The sequence below is a fragment of the Aedes aegypti genome, chromosome 3 (assembly GCF_002204515.2).
Source record: "Aedes aegypti strain LVP_AGWG chromosome 3, AaegL5.0 Primary Assembly, whole genome shotgun sequence".
NCBI lineage: Eukaryota > Metazoa > Arthropoda > Insecta > Diptera > Culicidae > Aedes > Aedes aegypti.
Window position 1 is genome coordinate 360,341,541 of NC_035109.1, and position 25,148 is coordinate 360,366,688.

The 25,148-nt window shown below is 38.2% G+C and overlaps 1 protein-coding gene across 2 annotated transcripts in view; it reads right to left on the reverse strand.

Annotated features, from left to right (window-relative positions):
• LOC5574077 (protein cortex) overlaps positions 1-25,148 on the reverse strand; it is a 187,860-nt gene that overhangs the window by 27,017 nt on the left and 135,695 nt on the right. Inside the window, exons 2-3 of one of the 2 annotated variants that reach the window (XM_021852288.1) lie at positions 3,382-3,513; positions 3,016-3,279 (exon numbers count right to left, since the gene is read on the reverse strand). In XM_021852288.1, the coding sequence (XP_021707980.1) occupies positions 3,016-3,279; positions 3,382-3,513 (396 nt within the window). The remainder of the gene's footprint in view (positions 1-3,015; positions 3,280-3,381; positions 3,514-25,148) is intronic. The other variant, XM_021852289.1, reaches the window with a different exon arrangement.

Here is a 25,148-nt window from a genome sequence, read left to right on the forward strand (position 1 = left end):
GGAGCAAAAAGTTTGTGGGTGGTTGTCCTCAAAATTAGACAGCCCATTCACAATATGTAGAATTTCCATACATAAAAGTACGAGAGGGAGGGTAGGTGTAAAAATGGCAATTTTTGGCGAAATGAAATTTGTGAATGAACCCTTGAATTGCGAAGGTTCCACTGAGCTGATAAACAGGCACTGTCTCAGAAAGAAATAGAAGAATATAGTTGCCATCAAGATATTTCGAAAGAATAGCTGGCATATACAAGAAGGGAAAATATATGATGAACATTTTACCGACGAATTTTACGTGCCATTAATTACCAGCCTTCATTAGAGACGCATTTTTGCACGCAAAACAAGATACTGTACTGTATCTCATACTATTCGGGGTAATGGCTCATTCGGGGTAGTGGCGTTCGGGGTAATGACCCATTCGGGGTAATGGCTTTCGGGGTAGTGACCCATTCGGGGTAGTGGCGTTCGGGGTAGTGGCGTTCGGGGTAGTGGCGTTCGGGGTAATGGCGTTCGGGGTAATGGGATGGAGCCTTCTGCGTTTTTCACTATTTTGTGAAAATATTGTAGTTTTTCCAACAGAAATTCATTTTCAGTGTTCTGCAAATTTGATGGCCTTAAATATGAGTATATTTTATGATCATAAAACGTTTGGGTCATCGCGATAAATTTCAAGTTATAGTTGATAACGTTTTTTTTTCCTGTATTCTACTCAGTTTTGTGAATATATTGTAGTTCTTTGAACAAACAGCGATCAACGATGTTTAGGAAACTTGTTTCTCATGAACAAACAAAGAGTTTAACATTATAAAACTGATGACTCATTGCGATAAATATGAAATTACTGCAGAAAACCTGTATTTTCCTGTATTTTTCACTATTTTGTGAAAATATTGTAGTTTTTCCAACAGAAATTCATTATCAGTGTTCTGCGAATGTGATGGCCTTAAATATAAGTATATTTTAAGATCATAAAACGTTTGGGTCATCGCGATAAATTTCAAGTTATAATTGAAAATGTATTTTTTTCTGTATTCTACGCAGTTTTGTTAATATATTGTAGTTCTTTGAACGGCTAACAATCAAAAATTCAATGCCAATTGTTAGATTACACTAATACGATCATCATACTATAAAAAAATTTATAGGTTATCGCGATAAATTCTAAGTTATCTACCAATTACCGCCGGTTAGAATTTTTTTTAGGACTTGCTCCGGTGTTTTATGTACTACAAATCAAACAGTAGTTCCCAAAAATATTTCAAAAATCTGACTTGAATCTAGAAGCCCATACATTTCTGTAGGTGCCAAAATTTTGTAAATCGGGCTTAGGACAGCCGAGATATAGTGGGTTGAATTTAGTGTTCCAACTGATTTTGAGGCTCCGTCGTCCGTGTAAGTGACGAATTTTTTAGGCGGACAAGTGTTAACCTTTGAGTCGTATGACCGCTATGACCATAACAAAAATAATAGTCCTTATTTAAGTTTTTTTTTCACATGTAGTGACATTTTTGAAACGCGCTTTTTGGAACGAAGTTGTGAATTCAGAGATTCACCCTTCCTTTTGTTCGTGGTTGCAACCATGTTCAGTGAATAAACGAATGAAGAAGTGACCTTCTAAGAGGTCAACGGGCCCAACGAATAATCGAAGGCATGAGTCCAAACAAGGATCTAAAAGGGATCAATGAGTATATAAATTAGTACTGAAAGTACCGCTTTTGTAGCACTCAGAAGAACTGCATTGTTGCTTTTTGCAGCATAATATTGTTTTACTAAATGATTATGATAGTGTTGTCTTAAACAGAACACGTAGATATAAGAAATAAATGAAATTTTTGAAATATTATTAATAAATAAATTGAGCACAAAGAACATTTATATCGCATTGAATGAGTCCAGACTGTACCTCGATAAGAAAAAACATTACACTGAGAAAAATCTACACGTCAAGGTCGTGTGTTTTACTTATAGATTTGCGCAAAGAGGAAAACCACATGACTTGAGTGTGGTAGCCATATGGATTTCGTAATTGATTTCACGGTATAATAACATGTGTATCAACATTAGGTTGTCATGTGAAACAAACATGAATGTCTAAATATTAAATCATGAAAACCAACTGATTTGCTTATTGAATTCGAAATGTAGTGGCTTTAGATAGTTATGTGTGATAGAACATGAATGTCATGAGACTGAAAGAAGAAATTTGGTAGAAGAACTCTTGCTCCCCAAAATATGGATTCGAGGCTCCTCTCTGCTTGTCGCAAGCTCACTTGAATGCTTTTTTTTTTTCAAGCGAGTGAGTCAGCAACAAGCGTGGCGCCGCAAATCCATATTTTGGGAAGCCCGGGATTAGCATATTTCATTTTATTCGAAGCTGAAAGCAAGGAAAATCTGTTAGTGGAATCCGATTCTCTAACACCATACATTATATCCAATGCTGGAAGTAATGCATTTCATTTATAGAAAATTAGAATGAACTCATCATCTTCACTCGGATATCTTCACTAATTGAAAGAAAAACGAATCCACAAATTTTCCTCTAACACTTTCAGCTTCAGAATTAGCTTCTTCTCTTTGGAACATGATGATGACTGTCGTTCGACACGAGGTCCGACCGCAATTTAGTTCACTATGGGTTGATCACTAACAATTTAGAAATTTGGAACACGGAAATCGACAGCAAGCTCATCGATTTCAAATCGACCAACTTGAACATGATGAGCATGACACAAGATAACCATAAGTTAAACACACTGAATCCATGTTGGGTGATGATCTATGCACCCATAGGTAAACACACACGAATTTGAAATGGAAAGCTTCAGGAACTTATGTGGAAAATTATGGAATTCATGTTGTCGGTTGATTAATCGGTCCATGAAGCAAAACTAAAGAATTGAATGTGTAACACACACGAGGTTTGTAAGAAAATCTAAACAAATCGATGTAGACGTTCATGAATCGATCCATAATTTTAAACACACGGATCAAACGTGTGGATTTTTCTCAGTGTACCTTGATCCTGGGCAGATCGTGCACCGACTCGATGAAAGCGAGCGGCTTGGACCGCGGCCGACATCCCCAGTCCAGTTTGTGTTCGTTTTTGTACATCGGTTCCTGCTGCAGCAACAGTGGCTCTCTAATCTCCAACCGTTTGCATATTTCCTGATTGGTTGCGTCACGAAAGTTGAGAATCTTATCCGTCCGCGGACTCAGGTCGAACATTTGGTTGAAAATCGTAGCGAACGAGTGGGACTTCCAGTAGCCCTTCCGCTCCTTCTGAAAGCAAAACGCAAAACCGCGTGCATCATTAGAAGAGGACTTGTTTCGGTTCCCTTGCTGTGTCGGAAGCCGGGCGATCCCGGAGGTCAGGCCCATTACCATACGCATCACGTCGGTTCCTCTGTCGGCTTTGCATTCCGCCTTGAAACGGCTCGAACTGGTTTGGGCATATCGGCGCGGAATGAAGCGATCGCCGTACCGATTCGGAACATAGTCCACCGGTTTCAGAACCTGCAAGTTGGGGAAAAGAAGGGAAAAACAATAAGAAACTCAGCAGAGAAATCTGTCGATGAATCAGTTCGACTTTGGTACGACTGTTTCTCTTATTTTGCTGTAGCCACTGCGTTACACAGTGGCTGTATTCCATACCAAATCTGACCAGAAGTACAAATCCCACTTAAAACCTTCAAAAATGCTAATTCATTGACTAAGCATCATTTTTTAAGCTTTCGTGGTGACAGCGAGGAAAGACATGACCATTAATTCTAAATACCAAAACGAAGTACATGGTTGCATGTAGAGATAGAGGTATAGGAGTAATGGTGTTGGTGCTGAGATAGTGTTTGATGAGGATGTGTTTGAAGTTGTTAAAGAGTTTGTTTACATTACACTTGTGACATGTGACAATGACGTTTCCCGCCAAGTGAAGGGGCAAATTTCGGCTGCGAATATGACCTTTACGTAACAAGCGTAGGTCCCACAACTTCCAAACGGAAACAAAATTTGCCCTGTATAAAACATTGATTCTTCTGGTGGCTCTCTACGAGCACGAAACGTGGATGTTAAAAGACGCAGACTTGAAAGCCTTCGGTGTTTTTGAACATAAAGTGCTGCTGGAAATACTTGGTGGGAAATTAGAGAATTATGTCGCGCAGACGCATGAATCACGAGTTTCATCTAATGTATAAAGAAGCGAATATTACTAATTATATAAAATACGGCAAACTTCAGTGGGCTGGTCAGTTAGTGCGAATGACAAAACAAAGAATTTTGAAAATAGTATTCAGCAGGGAACAGTTAGCAGATAGAGGTCGGTGATCCTAAACGTTCGGGGCAACTGGAGAAGTATTAGCCAAGACCGACGAAGATGGAGCTCTACAATACGCACGGCAATGGCGTGACGCTACACTGGCTACACAGCGTAACAAAAATGACATTTTAGCGTGTCTCAAGGATCAAATTATGTGTCTCTAGTATATTAAGGATTGCTGAATCTGATGCCATTCTCAGAAATGTTCCAACACGTCACAATTTTTAGCTACAGGTCGCCAAAATTATATAAAACATTGATTTTATGGATGTTTACATGAAATCGAAAGTATAATTTATCAAACTTTTTTTTGTGGTTTGATCCATCGAGCATGCAAAATAGGACTTAAACTTTCATTTCAGATCCAATTTGGTTGAAATTGCACGCTTAAATTTAGATCAAACCGATTTTTTCAACCTAATTGCTGTTTCCATACAACATTCTTAGTTTCTCTTATATGGCAAAATACAATACATTTTAAAACCATCAAAAAATAACTTTTCCGCATCAAAAGTATTGTAACCTTTGTTGAAAAGTATTGCTGTAAACATAAAGTTTGAATTCTGTGGCATATTTAGAAAATAAATTGCCTTACAAGCTGGGGACCTTGTATGCAAGTTGGCTAACATACATAGTCAATTTTCGCATTTTCAACCGCCAATATCTCAAAAATTAGACGTACTATGATATTTTTGAAAACGGCAATGGATTCAGCAACCTGTAATTTGAAGCTGTCCGTAAATTGAATCAAAACGGTATTTTGGTGCTTAAGCCAAAAACGTGTTCCGTAGTGCTATCAATGCATCAAGGGAGGTAATCAATTTTAGGGCAGAAGAAGATCATGAAGGGCAGAGAATAATTTTAGCCATGATTGACCCAAATAACTCCTGTGTGCGCCGCGATGCCGATTGCCGATGGCTTGGCTCAACTCCGGTTGCTGACGACGCCGAGATAACCTTAAAAGCTACCGCCACACGATAACATTGTGTTTTACGAGGCCTAAATGCTACTTAAAATGTCAGGGACCTATTAAAGGAAAGAAGTTTCTATTAAGTGCCGATAACATGCAATTGTGCGCGTAATTACGGGCGCACCCCAAGCCGACCTTCCCGAGTTATTATTGGTTCTGGCGGCGGTGGCGGCGGTGATCTCCGAAGGGCCCATACAGTTTATGTGTATCCCATTTGTTTGCTTTTACCTTCGGTACGCGCCGTTAGATTTATTAACGACACGGCGCTTGGGTCCATTGGTCCACCGTGCCGAAGAAAGCCGATTTAATTACCTCGCTGGGTCGATATCCAACTTACGGATTCAACCGGATCGGTATTTCTTTAATGTTGTGCTTTTATCAACTTCATTGAACTTTGAATAGATGGTATGGGCGGGTGGCCCACGGAAGGCCATCGCCGTTGGGAAATTTCAATTTACTGTGAAAATGGCATGGACCCCAAAATCAGCGATGCAAACACCATCATTTCACACTTAATAAGGGAATAAAGAAGTCTTTACAGGTGTGACTTGTTTTTTTTGGTGTTGACTTTTTTGTAGTCTTTCGTTGGCCTATAAAAAAGTCAACACACAAAGACCACTCACGCCATTGCCATACACTCCCGTGCATAAGTTTGGGTTCACCCCCTCAAAAACATACAAAAGTGTTCTGTCCATATCTCTGTGATTACACGTACAATTGAAACTCTCTAAGTCGCATTCGAAAGGCAAAGAGTTATTCTTACTTCGTATGTATTTTTCCAAAAACATTTTTTGAATTTTGTATACTAAATTTTTACTTAAAGTTGTGATATTTTTCAAAAAACACACTGAAAATTCATATTCAATTTCCTCAGCATTGGGTCGACCAAAATTTTAAATCAAAGTGTCATTAGAATCGTAATCTTATTATCTTTGAAGAGACCCCACAAAATTTTGGCGGAAAAATCTGTAAAGTATTCAAAATCAATGAAACAGTCAGTCAAGTCATCGTGCAAAAGTTTGGGTTCACCCCTCAGTATGGTGTATCGTGCACGTCAGGAGTTAATTATCAATATTAACCTCCTTTTCCCGAGCAGCCTAGATAGCCGCGTAGAGCGGTAGCGGTTGTTTCAACTGGCTAAGAATTAACACTACGGACTGCCTGTTCCGGTGGTAAAAGTCCACCTCACAGGTGACCCCTAATTTATGGTGTGATGCGTACCGTGCCTAGGAATGAATGGTTAGGGGGGTCTAAATAAAACCTAACCGCTAACGGAGCCTGTGGGGTACCAGGGCGCCCTCCACAGTATTGAGTCCTTCCTGTGCTACCCGGAGCAATGGTGCAGGTGACCTTGTGTTTCTCCGAGATAATCGGCTGCCCTTCTTCAGTCTCAATCCTGAGGCTTAATAAGGGTGGGATTATGAATATGTTGACATTTAATTTAAATAGGTGATAATATGGATTCGCATTATGCGTTTTACACAGTGTATTCTGTGCTCTTTCGCCTTTGGCGACTATAAATAGATACCGATCTGGTTTTTTCGTTGCTGGTTTTTTTCGTGCTGAGATTGAAAAAAGCTTAATCCTGCCTAGTTTGGGTAGTGGCTACGGTTAGGTTAGCTCAGATCAATCTTCAGCATAAAAGAACAGCAACGATCAATCTTTGCAGACTCATGCAAAATGGTGCAGCCCAAGTGGCGCTAGTTCAAGAACCCTACTTTCGTAGAGGGAACTTCTATCTAGGTAACCTTGTGGACCCAGTTTTTGCTACTTTTAGCAAACTTGAAATGGCAAACTCGCGCTCCATGCCCCGCGCATGCGTGCTCGTTAATAAAGCAATCGTTGCTACACTCATTTCTGAGTTAACTACCAGAGATGTATGTGCTGTCACAATCGATGTTTCTGTTTTTGACCTCAACAGGAAATACGTCTATTGTTCGGTATATTTACCACATGATGAACCATCCCCAACGGATGACTTCAAACGAGTTGTCGTACACTGCGTAACAAAAGGCCTTCCGCTGATTGTGGGCAGTGATGCCAATGCTCATCACATCATCTGTGGCAGCTCGGATATCAATTTGAGAGGCTCCAGTCTGATGGAATACTTAAGTAGTACAGACCTTGGATTACTTAACATAGGCAATCACCCAACCTTCATGGTTTCTAATAGAGAAGAAGTGTTAGACATAACGCTCTGCTCAAATAGAATCAGTCACGAGTTGACGAATTGGCATGTATCAGATGAGGAATCATTATCTGATCATCGCTACATCTTCTTTGAACATTCAAATGTAACTGCGCAGACTTTGCGTTTTAGGAATCCCCGGTCAACAAACTGGGAACTCTATATTGAATTGGTTGCGACCAAATTTCATGGATATTCTCCGTCCATTGAAAATCCAAGTGATCTGGATGATGCCGTTGATACTACAACATCCTACATTATGGAAGCTTTTGAAGAAGCATGTCCTCTGCGGTTTGTAAAGACTACAAGAGGGACCCCATGGTAGAATTCCGATCTGACTAGACTCAGGAAACAATGTAGAAGGAGTTGGAACAGACGCCGTTCAGCTGGATCAGAGTCGTTCAAGTCGGCTCGCAAGGCTTACAAGAAGGCTCTTCGTTCTGCTGAACGATCCGGCTGGAAAAACCTTTGTACAAATGTTTCCAGTTTGAGTGAAGTCAGTCGGTTGAACAAAATTCTTGCAAAATCTAAGGATTTCCAAGTTAACGAAATTCGCTTACCTAATGGTGACTTTACTTCTTCCGATGAAGAAGTTTTAGAATGTTTATTCAATACACACTTCCCCGGATGTGTGGACATAGCATCTACGGATGAACCAAATGTCTTTTCATGTAGTTACGAGTCTCTGGCCTCGGCTCGCAGTATCGTAACTACTGAATCGATTCAATGGGCACTTAATAGTTTTGCTCCTTTCAAATCTCCAGGAGCGGATGGGATTTATCCTGTTCTGCTCCAAAAGGGATTTGAGTTTATCAAACATGTTTTGAAAAAGCTACTTGTAAGCAGTTTTGCTACCGGGTACATTCCCAAATCCTGGCGTGATATTACTGTAAAGTTTATCCCAAAAGGAGGACGTGCGTCGTATGAGGAAGCGAAGAGTTTTAGACCAATCAGTCTGACCTCTTTTCTTCTGAAATGTCTGGAACGCATTATCGATCATCACATCCGTGATGTTTATTTGGCAAACATGCCTCTTCATGTGAATCAACATGCTTACCAATCTGGAAAGTCCACTGTGACTCTTTTACACAAAGTTGTATACGATATCGAGAAAGCATTCGCTCAGAAGCAATCGTGCTTGGGTGTTTTCTTGGATATTGAGGGTGCCTTTGATAACGTGTCTTTCGATGCCATATTGGAAGCCGCACGAAACCATGGGCTACCTACAATGATTACCAACTGGATTCATCAAATGCTCAAAAACCGACATCTCTTCTCGACATTGCGTCAAGCAGCGATTCGAAAATTGAGTGTTTGCGGATGCCCCCAAGGGGGAGTCTTGTCACCACTTTTGTGGAATCTCGTAGCAGATACGCTATTGAGGCAACTCAATAATTGCGGTTTTCCAACTTATGGATTTGCCGACGACTATCTAGCTCTGATAGTTGGTATGTGCATAAGCACCCTATTCGACCTGATGCAAAGTGCTCTTCAGGTAGTCGAGAGTTGGTGTCGCCAATATGGCCTTTCAGTTAACCCGAATAAAACATCTATTGTTCTTTTTACGGAAAGACGAAACCGCGATGGAATTCGACCTTTACGTCTTTTTGGTACTGAGATTAATGTGACTGATCAAGTAAAGTATGTCGGAGTCATTCTAGATTCCAAACTTTTATGGACAGCTCACATTGATTTCAGAGTCAAAAAAGCTTGTATGGCCTTCGGTCAATGCCGGCGAACCTTTGGTAAAACTTGGGGCCTCAAACCCAAATATATCAAATGGATTTACACAACAGTTGTTCGACCAATATTGGCATATGGATGTCTTGTGTGGTGGCAAAAGGGCGAAGTGAGAACAATCCAATCAAAATTGGGCCATCTCCAAAGGATGTGGTTGATGGCGATGTCTGGTGCGTTCTCTACAACTCCCACAGCAGCGCTCGAGGCCCTTTTCGACGTTGCGCCACTACACATATATCTTAAACAAGAAGCACTTTCTTGCTCTTACCGTTTATGGGTACTGGATCTACTGGAGAAAAATCCAGTGAATCGTAGACCTACACACACTTCGTTGTTTCCACTTTTGGTGAATTGGGACAAAATTGTCCTTGCTCCAAGTGATCTCACAATTGCTTGTAACTTTCCTTACAGGACATTTATCACACAATTCCCTTCACGGGAAGAGTGGACGTCTGGCTATTTGGAAAGAAGTATATCAAACAATATAGTATGTTACACTGATGGCTCCCTTCTTGAAGGTAGAGCTGGTGCAGGAGTATATTCTCGTGAGCTAAGGCTGAATCAGTTTTACTCACTTGGTAGAAACTGCACCGTTTTTCAGGCGGAAATATTTGCTCTTATGTGTGGAGTGCAATCAGCACTTCAACAGCGCGTGATGGGTAAAGTCTTATACTTCTGTTCAGATAGTCAGGCTGCTATAAAAGCTCTCGCTTCGGCCAACTCAAGGTCGAAGCTTGTTATCGCTTGTCGAACTCAAATTGAGGAACTGAATTCAGTCAACTCTGTAAACCTTGTATGGGTACCTGGCCATTCTTCCATCGCTGGAAATGAACTGGCTGATGAGCTAGCTCGCGATGGAGCATCGCATGACTTCATTGGCCCTGAGCCGGCTATTTCAATTTTGAAGTGCTGGGTGAAGCTTCAGATAAACTCTTGGGCGGCAACTCAGCACAAGCAATATTGGAATAGTTTGGAGTCATGTCGTCAAACAAAATTGTACATTACTGAGCCATCTCCAAAGGTGGCGAAGTATTTAACAAATCTGTCAAAGCAGAATTGCAGTCTCTTGGTCAGAGCGTTGACAGGCCACTGCCGACTCAACTATCACATGGCAAATATTCAGCGTGCTGACTCATTTGTGTGTGATAGTTGTGACTCCGATTATGGAACTTCGTATCACCTGATATGTAACTGTCCAGTTTTTGCGCAAATGCGATTCCAATTACTTGGTAAACACTTATTAAGTGAAACTGAATACAGAAGCCTGAATCTTCAGGACATCCTGTTATTCTTAACCCGCTGTGGTAATGAGCTATAGGCTCTCTTTACGCTCATGCGTTTTGCAGTGCCCTTTTTAGGGCGCTGTTCGAACCCATTGTGGTATGGAGCTACATGCTCTCATTTCGCTTATGCGATCTTCCCTCTTCAAGGGACCCCACTCCTATTTCCTCCCATCTTTCCCTTCCCTTTCCTCTCCCATCGGGTAGATGATGAAATAGGCTCAAATATGGCGATGGCACAAATCTCCCAACTGGTGGGGAACGTGCCTTTGGAGCCGGCCTTCTGATACCTGATGCTAAACTGATTTTAGTTGCTAAAAACAAACTAAAATCAGACTTCTGCCGAAGATGTTACCAGAAATCATTCCAAAGCTTTATCAATAATCCTCCTGTGGATCTTGTGAGTACTCCACCAAAAATGTGTTTAAAAACTCTAAAGGTTTGTGGAAAGCATCTTTAGAGTTAAAGTTAGAGTTTAAAATTTCTATTATTTCAAGACTGTAAAATTCTTCTATCCAGATATCTTCATTTTGCCTTCAATAAGCGTTAGCGTTAGCGTTAGCGTTAGCGTAGTTACGGTATACTTCGTAGATTGGATACCAACAATATTCATGTTCGTTTTTAATTATCTCATCCAGACTGCTTTCAGAAACAAGGTTGGGGAGTAAACCTTGATTCAATCTTAAACAAGACAACTAAAAGCATGAATATCGCTATTCCCGGCCACGCCCATCTTTACCGTAACTTGGAATTGGGGGAGGAAATGTTGATGTAGCACTTACTTAGCGAGAGGCCACCGACTCAGCGACACCCTCATAAGTGCTACGGAGGTGGAGGTAGGGAGGGGTAAAAGGTCATAGGATTCGCCTGAAAAGCTAGCGATCGACACAAGGCATTGTTGTTTAAGGTTTTGAAATTTAATCTTCTGAATGCCGGCAATCAAAAGATGGAATATTTTTTATTTATTTTTATGTTTAAAATTGTTTTGCAAAACTTTCAATTACAACCCAATCACCGATAAAATGATTTATGCAAGATCATCCGCTCATTATCAAACAAAGAGCGAAACCGATCCCTCCAGGGTCATCGGATCAAAAAAAAAAAAAAAAAATGTATAAAAAACGAGGAATAAAAAAAATGTTTTAAACACGACCGAGGTAAAGGTTTTGTATGTTTCTTATTTTCAAAGCAAAAACTATCTTTTTTTTCATCATTGCATAAATTAAAAAAAAAATTCGTTCTAACTACGAGCAAAGAGATATCCTAAACAAAATTGAAAAACAAAAATTAATCTTTTTCGTGCTAATGCTACTACCGTATATTGTCGCGTGGAACGAACGCGCCGATTGAAAAAGGGTGCAAAAAAACACCAAAAAATACTTTATCCAAAAGTGAACAATCGGAACAAACTCACCAAATCTTCCAATCCGATTTCGGGCACTGTCTGCTTCCAGCACGCTTTTTGTGAGACGTGAGACCATTCCAGATACAGAACGGTTTTAAAATCTCCAAGAACACTTTCCAACTTGCACTCCAAAGAAATTACATACTTTGATGTCGAAACTTCACCATAAACTTAAAAGATTTCATCAAAATCACAATAAAACACCGAAATTTTAAAATAACTAGCACCGCACTTTTTTCTTAACACCCGGTGGCAACCGTCTGAGTACCCTCTCGGTACATAAGTGAATGATTCAAATCAGCACTAATTTTCCGTCTGCACTGCACTGAGCACTTCAAATGAGCTTTCAAGAAAATAAAAGATTTTTTTTTTGTTATAGAAATAGCGAAGAAAATCAATATTTTAGAGACAAATTGACAATGGCAAAATTTTATACGTCCGTCCATTTTCGCGCACCGCCTACTCCTCTATCTTCATTTTGCCTTCAATAAATCCATAAAGTCTTTCAAGCGCCCCGTCAAAAACCCATTTTCTTAAAATTTTCCCTGGAAATCCTTGATGCGATGCGATGACCTGTGACTAATCCAAATGTTTGTTCGGAGAAACCCATGAGAACTTCTCCATGATCTCCTTTTTATTCTTCCAGAAATTCCATTTCTCATCTAAAATTATAACACAATTTTCACCGAACCAGGAATTTCATTGAGAAGACCTCCAGCATTTTCTAAAGCAGGGATATTCTAAGAAATTACTCCAAGAATGTTTCAAGGAACTTGACTAGTTTTAATAGATTCTCCTAGCATTTTATCGAGAAATGCTGATGTGGCTTCTTCAAGGAAGTTTTCTAAATTTTTCAGACAAGGGACGATTCAAAAATACAAAAAAATATTTGGCATGTTTTTTTTCCTGAATTGATTTTTTATGAATTCTCGGTGAAATTTATGTAGTTATCCTTGTATAAAACTCTGGAGGAATGTTTTACATTATAATCAACAGAATTTTAAGGAGAGGTTTAGAAGTTTCTAAAGAAATGGGAAGAGGAGTTCTTATATGAATCTCTGTGAAAATTTCAGTAATCTGAAAGTAATTTTTCATTCTTGGAATGTTAGTTGGTATTAAATCTGAAAATATTCAAAAAAGCATGACATGAAAATATATTAAACAAAAACGAAATAATACGAAAATTTTTATTGTTTTTCAGAGAATATTTTGAGGAAATTTCCAGATATATTTTATTAGGAATCTCAAAAGAAATTCCTCCACGTTAGAACTTTTTTTTTTCAATATTTCTGAGCATATATCACAGAGTCCCAAAAACAACTGGGAGTGATGTGCAAGAAAAATATCTTCCCAAAAAACCAAAATAGAATAAACTCAAAAAAAACTCTTGAAACAATTTTGAATTGATTCCAGAAACAAACATCGACAGTTTTCTTGAAACAAACCATAGAAGAATTTCTGTATACAATTCCTGAAGGAATTCAAGAGGAAATATTCGTAGAAATCTGTTGAGAAATTGATTTTTTCTTCAATAGAATTCTAAAGAAAATACTTAGAGGAATCCAAGGAAAAAAAACTTGAATATTCTTTAGAATAGTTTACGTAGGAATCTGTGCTTCACATTTATAAAAAAAATAAAAATATTCATACTGCTTTTAAAGTTTTGCTTTAGATAGTTTACGTAACCGAAGCAAAACTGAAAACCAAATCCTGTATAAATCTTTAAAGGAATGTCGAGACAGTTTTTGGGATAATTTCTGATGAATTCCTTGGAGGAAAATTATTATAGAGATGCTTGCAGAAATTCTGGAGATACTTTTAGAACAAATGGTGATAGAATCCTTGAATAAAATGTATGGAGTTATTATTAGAATCTCTACTAATCGAATTTGAGATTTTTTTTTCCAATTTGGAATTTTTCAAACCGTTGTTACTTAACATGTTACCCACAGAACAAATTGAAGCAAAACTTGTTTTGTACTCCACTTTTGCACTGTGATTGAAAAAGATATCCAAACATTTTTTTAATTGCTGGAAATTTTCCTGGGAAATTATTGAATAAATGTCTAAATAAAGAATCAATCTCTAGAGATTCTTTTTGGTAAATTTATTGAAAATATACTGCATAAGTTAATGGAAGCAAATTTCCTATAATAATATAACCAAAAATTGCTTCGAAATTTTTGTGGAAAAATGTCTGAAAGAAACCTCTAGAATATTATCAAATAAGACGTCAAAGGAGTAATTTTTCGAAACACCATTGAAGTAATTACTGATTGACTCTTATACTTCTCAACTTCATAAGCTAGTGTAAGATGTGGTATCTAGGAAGCATCAACTTTATAGAACATTTGGATTATCTATCTTTGAACTTGCCTTAATTGCAATATTTTTTGGACTCTCCATCTGCTCCATTTTTTTTTTGAATTTGAGATATTTAGTTATTTTTTTTTTCATTTAGCACTTTTGTCAGCCAGATAAAAGTTCAAAATGTTGAAATTTCGACATTTTTTTTACTGATTCCTTTCGATTTTTGTCTAGCTGTTTAAAAATCATTGCAATTATCTATCGATCCAGAATTTTTCCGATGGATCACTGGGTCAGGTCAGGTAAAAATGTCCCTATCTTCCTTTTTCGTCATCATTTACCGAACTTTTGAATATTAAACTCAGACCTAAGGGTTTCAATACATTTTGAGACCTCCTTGGAACCGGTCACAAGTAGATCAATTTTGTTGTTCTTCTTAACTGTCAAACAACTTTATAACTTTCAAAAGCTATCTCAGACATGGCCAAGTGGGTTTATTTCAAGAGTTTGTCTGAGGTCTGAATTTCTTTGGTAAATGATGAAGTATCATGCCCGAATTTAATAGTCTAAAGCAAGGATAATATAATTGACCTATTTGGAACCGGATCCACGGAGGCCCGATAAAGAACTGAAATGTTCCAGTAATAGTGGTGTATTTGCTAACGTCTGTTTCTATAGTAGTGGTTTACATTGATTTCCCAATGAGACTCACTATTATAGAAACGCCCCACTATTACTGGTGCAAAGGAGCAAAAAAAAAAGGATTTAAATTGTTTTCTACTATTTACTTACCGATTTCCAAGATTATTTTTTACACATTCATATCATTTTGACAATGTCCACGCTTGAAACGGCACTACCACTATTATTAGTACACACACTACTACTGGATCAATCTATCAAAAATGCATGGAAAAGGTAAAAAATGATTTTAATGAGCCAACTCAGCTGTTTTAATCTCGTGAAAACGTCACTGAAATCGATAATCTGAATCAAGTATGTGTACAGTGTTGCCAGCTTTCAAAAAAATGTTGTAATATTTAATTAATATTAGATAATGATTGAAGCCAATTCCTGTTTTGAGCTTGAGCTTGATTGGCGGCCCGTGGTTGCTACTCCACTATCGCCAGATCAGCTGCACTTACACAAGGAATCTACCAGATGACTGCTTGGGATTAACAGACACCCTCAGTGTATAGGTGCAGTGTATAGGTGCTTCTATTTTTAGGCAACAATGGTGCCTGCCACGTCAGAATGCAGACCAATGAGGGGAAGGGGAAGGAGTTGATGAAGCATTCAACTGGCTCCCACGGTAGACCGTATATACCACTGCGTCTACGCCAGTTCATGCGGGAAGGGTGAAGGGGCGGGGTAATTTATATGGCAGAGAGGCTTGCTGGTTTGGTTAGCAGACTGCCTACGTATCAGGCGTAAGGAATGGCGTGCTATAATGATGAAAAAATTGATGCGTAGGGAAACGGTTTATTTCTGTCCGTCTCGGGTTCTAGCAAATGCTATGAACAGTGATAGATCAACTGTGATATATTAATGAGTGGTAGATAGAAGCAAGCGAAAGTAGTTGTAGTTGTACGAGGAACGGGACGGGCCTGGGATTGAACCCATGACCTTCTGCTTATGAAGCAGAAGCGGTAGTCATTAGACCACCAGCCCCGTCAATAGTTGAAGCCAATACCTGTTTTACTGTAAAATTGCTATGTTGCTATCTTATCGTGAATATGGTGTATTTAACTTAGTCGACTAAGTTAAATACACCATATTCACGATAAGATAGCAACATAGCAATTTTACAGTAAAACAGGTATTGGCTTCAACTATTGACGGGGCTGGTGGTCTAATGACTACCGCTTCTGCTTCATAAGCAGAAGGTCATGGGTTCAATCCCAGGCCCGTCCCGTTCCTCGTACTTTGTAGTTGTAACTTTCGCTTGCTTCTATCTACCACTCATTAATATATCACAGTTGATCTATCACTGTTCATAGCATTTGCTAGAACCCGAGACGGACAGAAATAAACCGTTTCCCTACGCATCAATTTTTTCATCATTATAGCACGCCATTCCTTACGCCTGATACGTAGGCAGTCTGCTAACCAAACCAGCAAGCCTCTCTGCCATATAAATTACCCCGCCCCTTCACCCTTCCCGCATGAACTGGCGTAGACGCAGTGGTATATACGGTCTACCGTGGGAGCCAGTTGAATGCTTCATCAACTCCTTCCCCTTCCCCTCATTGGTCTGCATTCTGACGTGGCAGGCACCATTGTTGCCTAAAAATAGAAGCACCTATACACTGCACCTATACACTGAGGGTGTCTGTTAATCCCAAGCCACGGTGTGTTTCGTAGAACAAGTTTATTACAAAAAAATAGGTAAGTCTGAAACTTCTCCACAATAAAGTCTAGGTTTCTCGCGTTCATTTGCTGCTAAAACCAAAATAATCGGTCGGGGGGTCCAGAGTAATTTTTTTTTTGTTCGATTTCGAGAGACTTGCACATATGTTTGAATTTGTCTGTTTATGTGTTTATGTACATTAGGGCGGTTCAAAATTAAAAAATGTTTGAGAATTCAATCTCACATATGTTCCTTACTATCCTTACTATAAAAATAGTGTTCTGTGAAATTCGCAGCTTTCTAGGTGGTGATTTAAGGTGGCCCAAAGACAATGTAGGTTTATATGGAAATTACTATGAAGAAATTTTGAGGTATGTTCCAAACACGCTTGTACTGTAATGTAAGTACAAACTTATTATCCCATTGTAAAAGCTCATCCTTGAAACCATAATAAAGAAGTTTGCTGAAGTGAGAAATTAAATTCGACAGATAGCAGAAGAGATATTCATGACTTTGTTTGCTATTATTTAGCTTAAACCCTCTACCGGCAGCTTAATTTTTCAGCACAAAAATATATTTGAATCGCGATAACTTTTTTGTTTCTCTATATTTTTCCACCATTTTTTCACAACTTCTCAAAAAACTCTTCTACTTTTGGAATCTATGTCGGTATTGACCATTGGTCAGCTGGTTTTAAAAATATTTCGGTGTTCCTTGGGGGACCGACACTTCCCATATAAAATTTCAATATGATGTTTTAAGAAGTTTTCAAGATCTCGTTACGGCTAGAGTGGTACCAAAAACATAAAAGCTCATTGCTCAAAAACAGTTGCACCGATTTGTTTAATTTCTTCACAATAGACTTTCATCAAAGTTTAGTTTTGAAAAGCGAATAACCGAATATGAGAAAAAATCTGTAAGCAGAGATAATTACGAGAGCTATGGCTATGCGTCGGTCCCCCAAGGAATTTTGGAATATCTCCGAATATAGATGACCAATGCTCAAAACCGATACATATTCTGAAAATAAGAGAGTTTTTTGAGAAGTTGTGGAATTTTTTTTCAAAAATATTGAGAAACAAAAAAGTTATCGCGATTTGAATATTTTGAAAAAAATGAAGCTGCCGGTAGAGGGGTTAATATGGGGTTATAGTACTGCAAACAAGTACAAAAATCCCAAACCCATTTTAGCCTCATGATGTTAGTTTCTGATCTTTTCATAAGCACTGTGCCATAAAGAAAGTAACATAAAAAATATAAGATTTGAAACTTCTCAAATACCATCCAAATTATCGTATTTTTCAGCACCATGGGGCAAGTATATTACATGCCTTATAACAAGGTTTATCACATGCGAAGCCCTCTACTAGTTAATTCGAATAACTGAAATTGTGTTGTTTGAAAGGCGGATAAATCACTTTTGTAACGAGTAAAAAGAGAAATCTCGCATAATTTATGATCTCGTCCTAAAAGCCATAGCTTGTTATTATTGAGCAAACGAAAAGATTTACACTTTATTTCACAATGCTACGACAAAGAGAAGATCCTCCTCTGTCTCCCAGCGGGGACAGTTTTTATTTTGGTCTGTTTATTTGCTTAATAACAACGAGCTACACACTCGGTTATCAATGGTTTTAAGGGTGAATTGAATATACATAGAAGCCAAACCTCGAATTTTCAAAAGCACAAGTCTAGAGAAGCAGACAACCGGTAACTCACTGGTCACTCGCTGGTGGCGAGTTCAACGCAAAAGGTTGTCAGGTTCTCAAGATACAAATCTACAAACAAGCTCTTGAAAATTCGAGGTTTGATATCGATGCATCTTCACCTATGAAAAATATTTCCTAATTACTTCTTACATCATTATGACCAATTTAAGTACGATTTTCAAGGTTTTTCGTGGACAATAACTAAAATGACGTTTGAGACAGTTTTGCAATTATGCGTATATCATATGTCATATATGCGTATTACAGTTCTTTTGAGCAAGAACAACTATACCTTCCAAGCCAAGGTGTTCAAATGGTTTGATCTTGCAGTTTGTCCCGTATCTATGTTCAACGCAATGTGTGTCGGTACAAAAACACATATCCATGAATACTTCACACAAAATAAAAAAAAATGTTCTGGACCCCCCGACCGATTATTTTGATTTTGGTCGCAAATTAAAAAGCAAAGTCTAATTGTTTTTAGTTCGAAATTTCACACTTACCTATTTTTTTGTAATAAAGTTACTCCACAAAGACACCGTGAGTCGTTACGATTGACCATTGCAGCTAAAATAGAAAAAAATGAGTTTCGTTTTCCTGATAACATAAAATGCATACCTGAACTCAACCTGCCGAACATTATATTTTTCCCAGTAAACACAAAACCGTATACGATGCCATAAGGCTGCCTCCAAAATGTACGTTTATCGCCTCCATTTTTGTACACTTACATGCTATCATATACGATCGTGTGTTTACTGGGTTCTATCTTCAGGATTTTGAAATTTTAGGCAGTGCTGACAGCTACATGAATGTTCAACATCAATAGACTCGGACGGAAGATGATAACGATTACGACCGTTACCTATGACCAATTGCAAAAAGAAATGTGAAATTTCATTTATCTTTTTGCAATTGGTCAATGGCATTTAAACGAACTTATATAGCTGTAAGCACTACATGACCTCCTGTCTAAACCTACAGGAGGAAAACACGCTACTCTGAGGTAATCAATTAATGACGAAAAAAGTTACAGAACTTTCACACAAATCATACAAATAATCGTCATCTTTTTAGATATCTAATGCAGATCAAATTCATTCTTGACGAACATTGCTCCAGTATTTTCTCAGCTACACCTCAAAAGACTTCACCCACAAACATAACACTCTCTTGAGCGTCAAAACATTCATTCCCCCTTCCACGGCATCCCAAAGCATCAAAAAAGTTTCTAGCGAATGAACTCCAAAAGCACCTCCATGCTTGTCCACAACTCTCTGTCGCCAGGCAGGGTCCCAACCAGAGGAGCACACTCCATAAGCGTGCCACAAATAGACCCCTGGGAAATTATTCAAGTGAGCAAGCAGCACGCGCGCACAATTCATATTTCTCAATCTGCAAGCCAGCAGCCGGAGAGCCAGAGTCAACCCAACAAGAGAATCGATTTCTCTCGAGCCCAGCCTCCAATCAGCTGGTCTTGGCTGACGTCGTTCGCAAACCATGCACACCGTGTACGAGGTCATTCCCGTTTTGGTTCATTGACTCCACGGCGGCGGCGAGATCCTGCTCGGAATAGTCCATTTCAGGTTGAATAGGCGTCTCTGCGCGTAAGAGGCGAGAGTGAGTTACGCTTGGAAACGGTGTAAGGGTATTCGATACTTTGAATGATTCCTTAAATTACCGCAAAAACCGAAAACTTCAAGGATCGAATTCATTACGCCAGTAGCTTTTGAATTACAGTGTTTGACATAGCAAAGATTTTGTTCAAATTGAAACCGATATTTGACTGTCGAATTATGCATAGCCAGATACATATTTACACATTTGTCAAATATTAATATAATTTCTGTATGTATTCTGTATCTGTATCGTTAGATTTTATTTTGTTTGTGTATTGGTTCATGTTGCTTTTATGTCCGCTGATACGTTTTTAAAGCTGATTTTTCGTCATGTCAATGTATTGTTGTTGGCAGTTTGTACAAGATAAACTGTAAACAACATTGGATTGATTGAGTATATCAACCGGGCCCTTTACTGGTTTTAGGATGCTCTTGATATTTTTAAGTGTTTTGAAGGCTATTTTCACTTGCGGAAAAAAATGTTAATATATGTTTTAGCACCCCTTGAAAAAGGCCAAAACCCATCGGCTGAAACGTCGGGAATGTAAAAAACCTCGTTTTCCGACTGCCAGACTGAGAAAGCCATCCGAAAGTAGTAGTTTATTGAGAACTTTTAGGGCAAATAAGCTGCTCCCCTTTGTGCTTAACGAGCTTGAAACATTTCTCACGCACCTGATCCATCGGCATCTCACCCCAGATCTTGTACATGAGTTTCTTAAATTGATCTGCTCGGCCAGCATATGTATAACCATACATAAAAGTCCAGGGGATTTAAGGTCAGGGCAACAGGGAAGCCTGAAAGTAGCGTTGGGCGAATTCGTCTACAACATCGATGTTACTGAATCGATTCACATTTGAACTGCCGAATCGATTCACCGATTTAATCGAATCCTTTGAATCGATGTTTTTGAATCGATTCGAATCGAACACGAATTGATTTTTTTTTAGTTTGAAATGATACTAAATGCATTTTTATTTGATTCGAACACCCATAAATTAAATCAGTCTTGAATTTCAATTGAACAGTTTTACTACTTCAAGATAGATCAAAATATGGATTAATTTCTATCAGTTCATTGAGAAACATTCATCAAGTTCAACAAAATAAATCGAATCAGAAAATCGAATGGAGAAAATCGATTCAAAAAATCGATTAATCGAAATGAAAACATCGATTTTCGGAAAATCGATTCAAAAATCGCCCGACGCTACCTGAAAGCCTTATCGCAAAAATCAGTTAAATTCTCTCGACAGGTCCCGAAATGCCGGGGCCACCACCTTCTCCAGAAACTCAGTCTTATAAAACGCTGCGTTGATTTTCTCGCTTTTCTCGATAAACACCGGTGGAAGCTTCTCACGCCTGGATACGGCCTCTCAATCTATCACCGACGAGGCGCTTTGAAACCACGGGATGTTTCTGAGGAACGGGGGATGCTGGTAAACGTCAGCACCCAAAGCCTATCATTTTAGATATTGTACGGCTGTTACATGACAAAGAGTTGCTCATCAGAAAACACGAACTCCTGACCTGCGTCGTGGAAGTATCAGTTTGGCTCTGTACAACTTCTTTTTCGTAGTAGCCTCCGTTACTCCGAGAACCTTGCGTACCTGTGAGCAGTTCCGATCGACACATCCAGCTCAGCAGTGGTAGGTTCATTTTTCGCCAAACCTGCTTCCTCGCCTCCTTGATGGCAGCTGGTATCCTCGCCGAACGCGGCCACCCGGGTCTCACACGGTTCTTGGCCGAGGACGTCTCCCGGTACCGACGCATGATGATATAAAAGATATTGCGCCTCAGCTCGTGGGATTTCAACCGCCGGAATATGTTACTGGGTCACTCACCTCTCGCAAACAAATTAACTACGACGTCGCGGTACTCTTTCATCGTGCGCAATAAACAAACAACAAATGACAGCAAGTCGACATCATGCGCATCGGTTAGTCTATAAGTATATGAAGCTAAAGCTGACACCAATACCAATACACAGAATGCATATGGTGCGCACAGGCTTCGAGACATTTCGTCGAAAGACATTTGGTCAGTATTCAGACATACCGGACCAAGTGTTTTTTTTCTTGGTTCCAAGAAAACGTTCCCCAGGATTTGCATCAAAATAGCATAGAAAAAATCAGATTTGAACAGATCCTTAACGTATCTTTAGAACGTCAAAATATCATCTAGTCCAGTCTGTCTGAACACCGATCATTTGATCAAATGACATTCAGTCGAAAGTACATTTGGTCGAATAGAGTTAAAACATTTTATTCAAATGATATTTGTTCCAATGACGTTGGCTGAAAGTACATTTGGTCGGGAGCGTATTTTGTACAGGGTGTCCGCAAATTATCCGAACAGCAAAATATTGGAATGATGATCTCGCATTGAAAACAATGAAAAATCAATGTTCATGTACCTTTTATAATACATATACGTGTTAACCCAAAACACAACTTCAAAACATTTCGAAATGATTGCTTGTTTCTGAGATAGGCAAATTTACATTTTTCGAAGACGTTTTTCCTGAGGGCCGCCAGTCATACTGGAGATGTGTTATCTTTAAAACCTAAAAGAGATGAATCTAAATGTTCTATTATTATTTGAAGCAATCTACAGGTTAGTGGCTTCAAGTTAGACTGGAAATAGAAAATTATACGGTTCAAATCCAGTGATTTCTATGGACATTTCTCTTCCGTCATAAAGCTCGAAAAACAGCTCCCTTTAAGACACCTCAATACATTTGGGTTGGTTTTGCAATTATTTGAAATCGGAAATGTGTCAAACTTACTTTTTAAGAATATAATAAGCCAATGTTTAAAACCATGCAAGAATATTGAATTTATTATGCTTGATTGTATAGAGCCATGTCTACAAAGTTTGTACGGATAATTTGCGGACACCCTGTAATGCTTGGTTGGAGAATCGTTTGGTCTAACAGTTAAATATGAACCGAACCGAAGTTTTTGCACAAGGGATGAACATAGAATCCATTTTAAGTGTACTTTTCATCAGAAGCTAATAACGAATATTCAACGAGATTAGTATATGTACCACTGTCTATGTAGCGTAATTTATACTTGTCAATTATTTTGTTCTTCAGCCATTGATGGATAGTTTCATTTCACCCGATGAATAATAAAAACTAATTTTTCAAGTTCACCGATATTGATTTTTCTATTTAATTTATTTATTTTTCGAAATATTATCATTCTTTGGAATAAGGCCTTCCAATTATTTTTTCCTATTATTGTTCGTTATTTTTTAGTTAATACAAAATCCAACTTCGTTGAATTTATTATTATTTCGAAACATCATCGTTCTTTATATGGTCGGCGTTAAATCAGAGGGGACCAAGTACAAAACTTGAGAAAATTGGATAATTCTCTCATTAGATGCGAAATTACCTTACCTCCGTTTTACTTTGACCAGATTTGATGAGTGATGTAAACTGCGAGAGATATGTAACAAATTTACTTTGGATGAACAATAGAAATCGATAAAAGTGTGCAGTCAGAGTGGACCATGTGCATATTACCAGAATAGCGAAAATGATCAGCGCGCTGAGGAATGCGAGGAAAAAAAACATTTCAAGAGATTTGTCAGATTTTTCAACATCGAATGATTCTTCTACTTATTCATCAATAGAAATTTATAAATATTACTTAATTCGATGCATTGGATTTTGATTTTTGACCATTTACCAATTGCACAATTTCTGTGCAGACAGAGCGGACCAAGTGTTGAAAAGCAATAAACTGATTGATTATTGCATTTTTTGAGTCAATTTCAGAGTCCGATAGAAGCTTATGGTAGTTATGTGGTGTATGTATGGAATGTGATAGAACCCACTTATTGCACCAGTATATTTAGGTCGGTACTAAAGATTTTCACTTGGTCCACTCTGACTGAACTCGTATTTGAATATTTCTGGTCTTCAATGCCCTGATCCTGCCAAATCTTAATTTTCAAGCTATCGTAATGCCACTGATCTTGGTATAAATGAAGGAATCGAATAGAAGAATTTACGATACTGGTGTCAAAGGGTCTTGATAATCTGCTTATCTTAGAGATATGCACCCTGTTTGACCATGCAAGCATTAAATGATTGTTATTTTTCTTAGAAATTGTTCAGTCAGAGTGGACCAAGTACACATAGTCCACCAAATAATCGTTCTATTAGAGGTTTGGATTATGATTTGTCATGATTATCACTTCACATTGTATTGTTTGGAAGTAACACAAAGATGTGTAGAAATATTGAACCAAAATTTGAACGAGTTAAAAAATTACAGAGCGTTAGACTTTAAACCCATTTTTCTAAAAATGTGAAAAATGTGACTTGGTCCACTATGACTTAACGCCGACCATATGTAACTGCTGATCTTTATCTAATGATATTCAATGTGAGTGCTCGGAAGCTTTTCAGATCTTGAACTTGGTTAAATATATGGAATGCGGGTCTAGACATTGAATGTGCATAGAACTATTTGAATACAATGGAGTGCCGTCTATATTATATCTTTTCCTACCCATCGGGGATCAGGACTTCTGTTATTACAAATTTACAAATGTCAATCGACTGCATGACCTCTTCCGCTTATGAAGCGAAAGTGTAACCACGAGGCTACGACACCCCCTTTAAAAACTATTACGAGCATCCCTAACGCGGCAGATTTGTGTAGATCGCGGATTTTGAAAGACAAAACCTCTAATGCTGGATATGCATGTTACAGGATAAGAATCTTCTACAAAGTATTTGGAAATAATTTGCACTTAATTTTGATCCCTTTGGATTTTATCTACATAGGTTAACTGATCAAGAACAGTTAATTATCTTGATAGTTAAAAGCTTTCTTTTGTATTGTTTTTCAATGAGACATTGTAGTCATATTTTTAACACAAATTTACTTGTACATAGAATTGCATGTTCGAGCAGATTACACTCAAAATTTGCATTGCTGAAAAGAACTTAGAAATACTTTTTTTCTTGACATAGGCAAACATGAACAACAATACAAAGCAATAACATGTTGTTTTTTCAACATAATTTAAATTACACGTGTGAATTGAACACATTTGAGCAGAAATAGAATGTTCAACAAATACACAAATCTTGTATGTATAAATAATGTAAAAAAAGAACTATATAATTTTGAATTATAGGCGAACAAGTTTAATCAGAGGTTTTCGTATTTATTATTTCGGATTACAACCAAACATTTCTTTTTCTGCCCAAATATGTTCTCTGGGTTTCCGAAATTGAATTTATG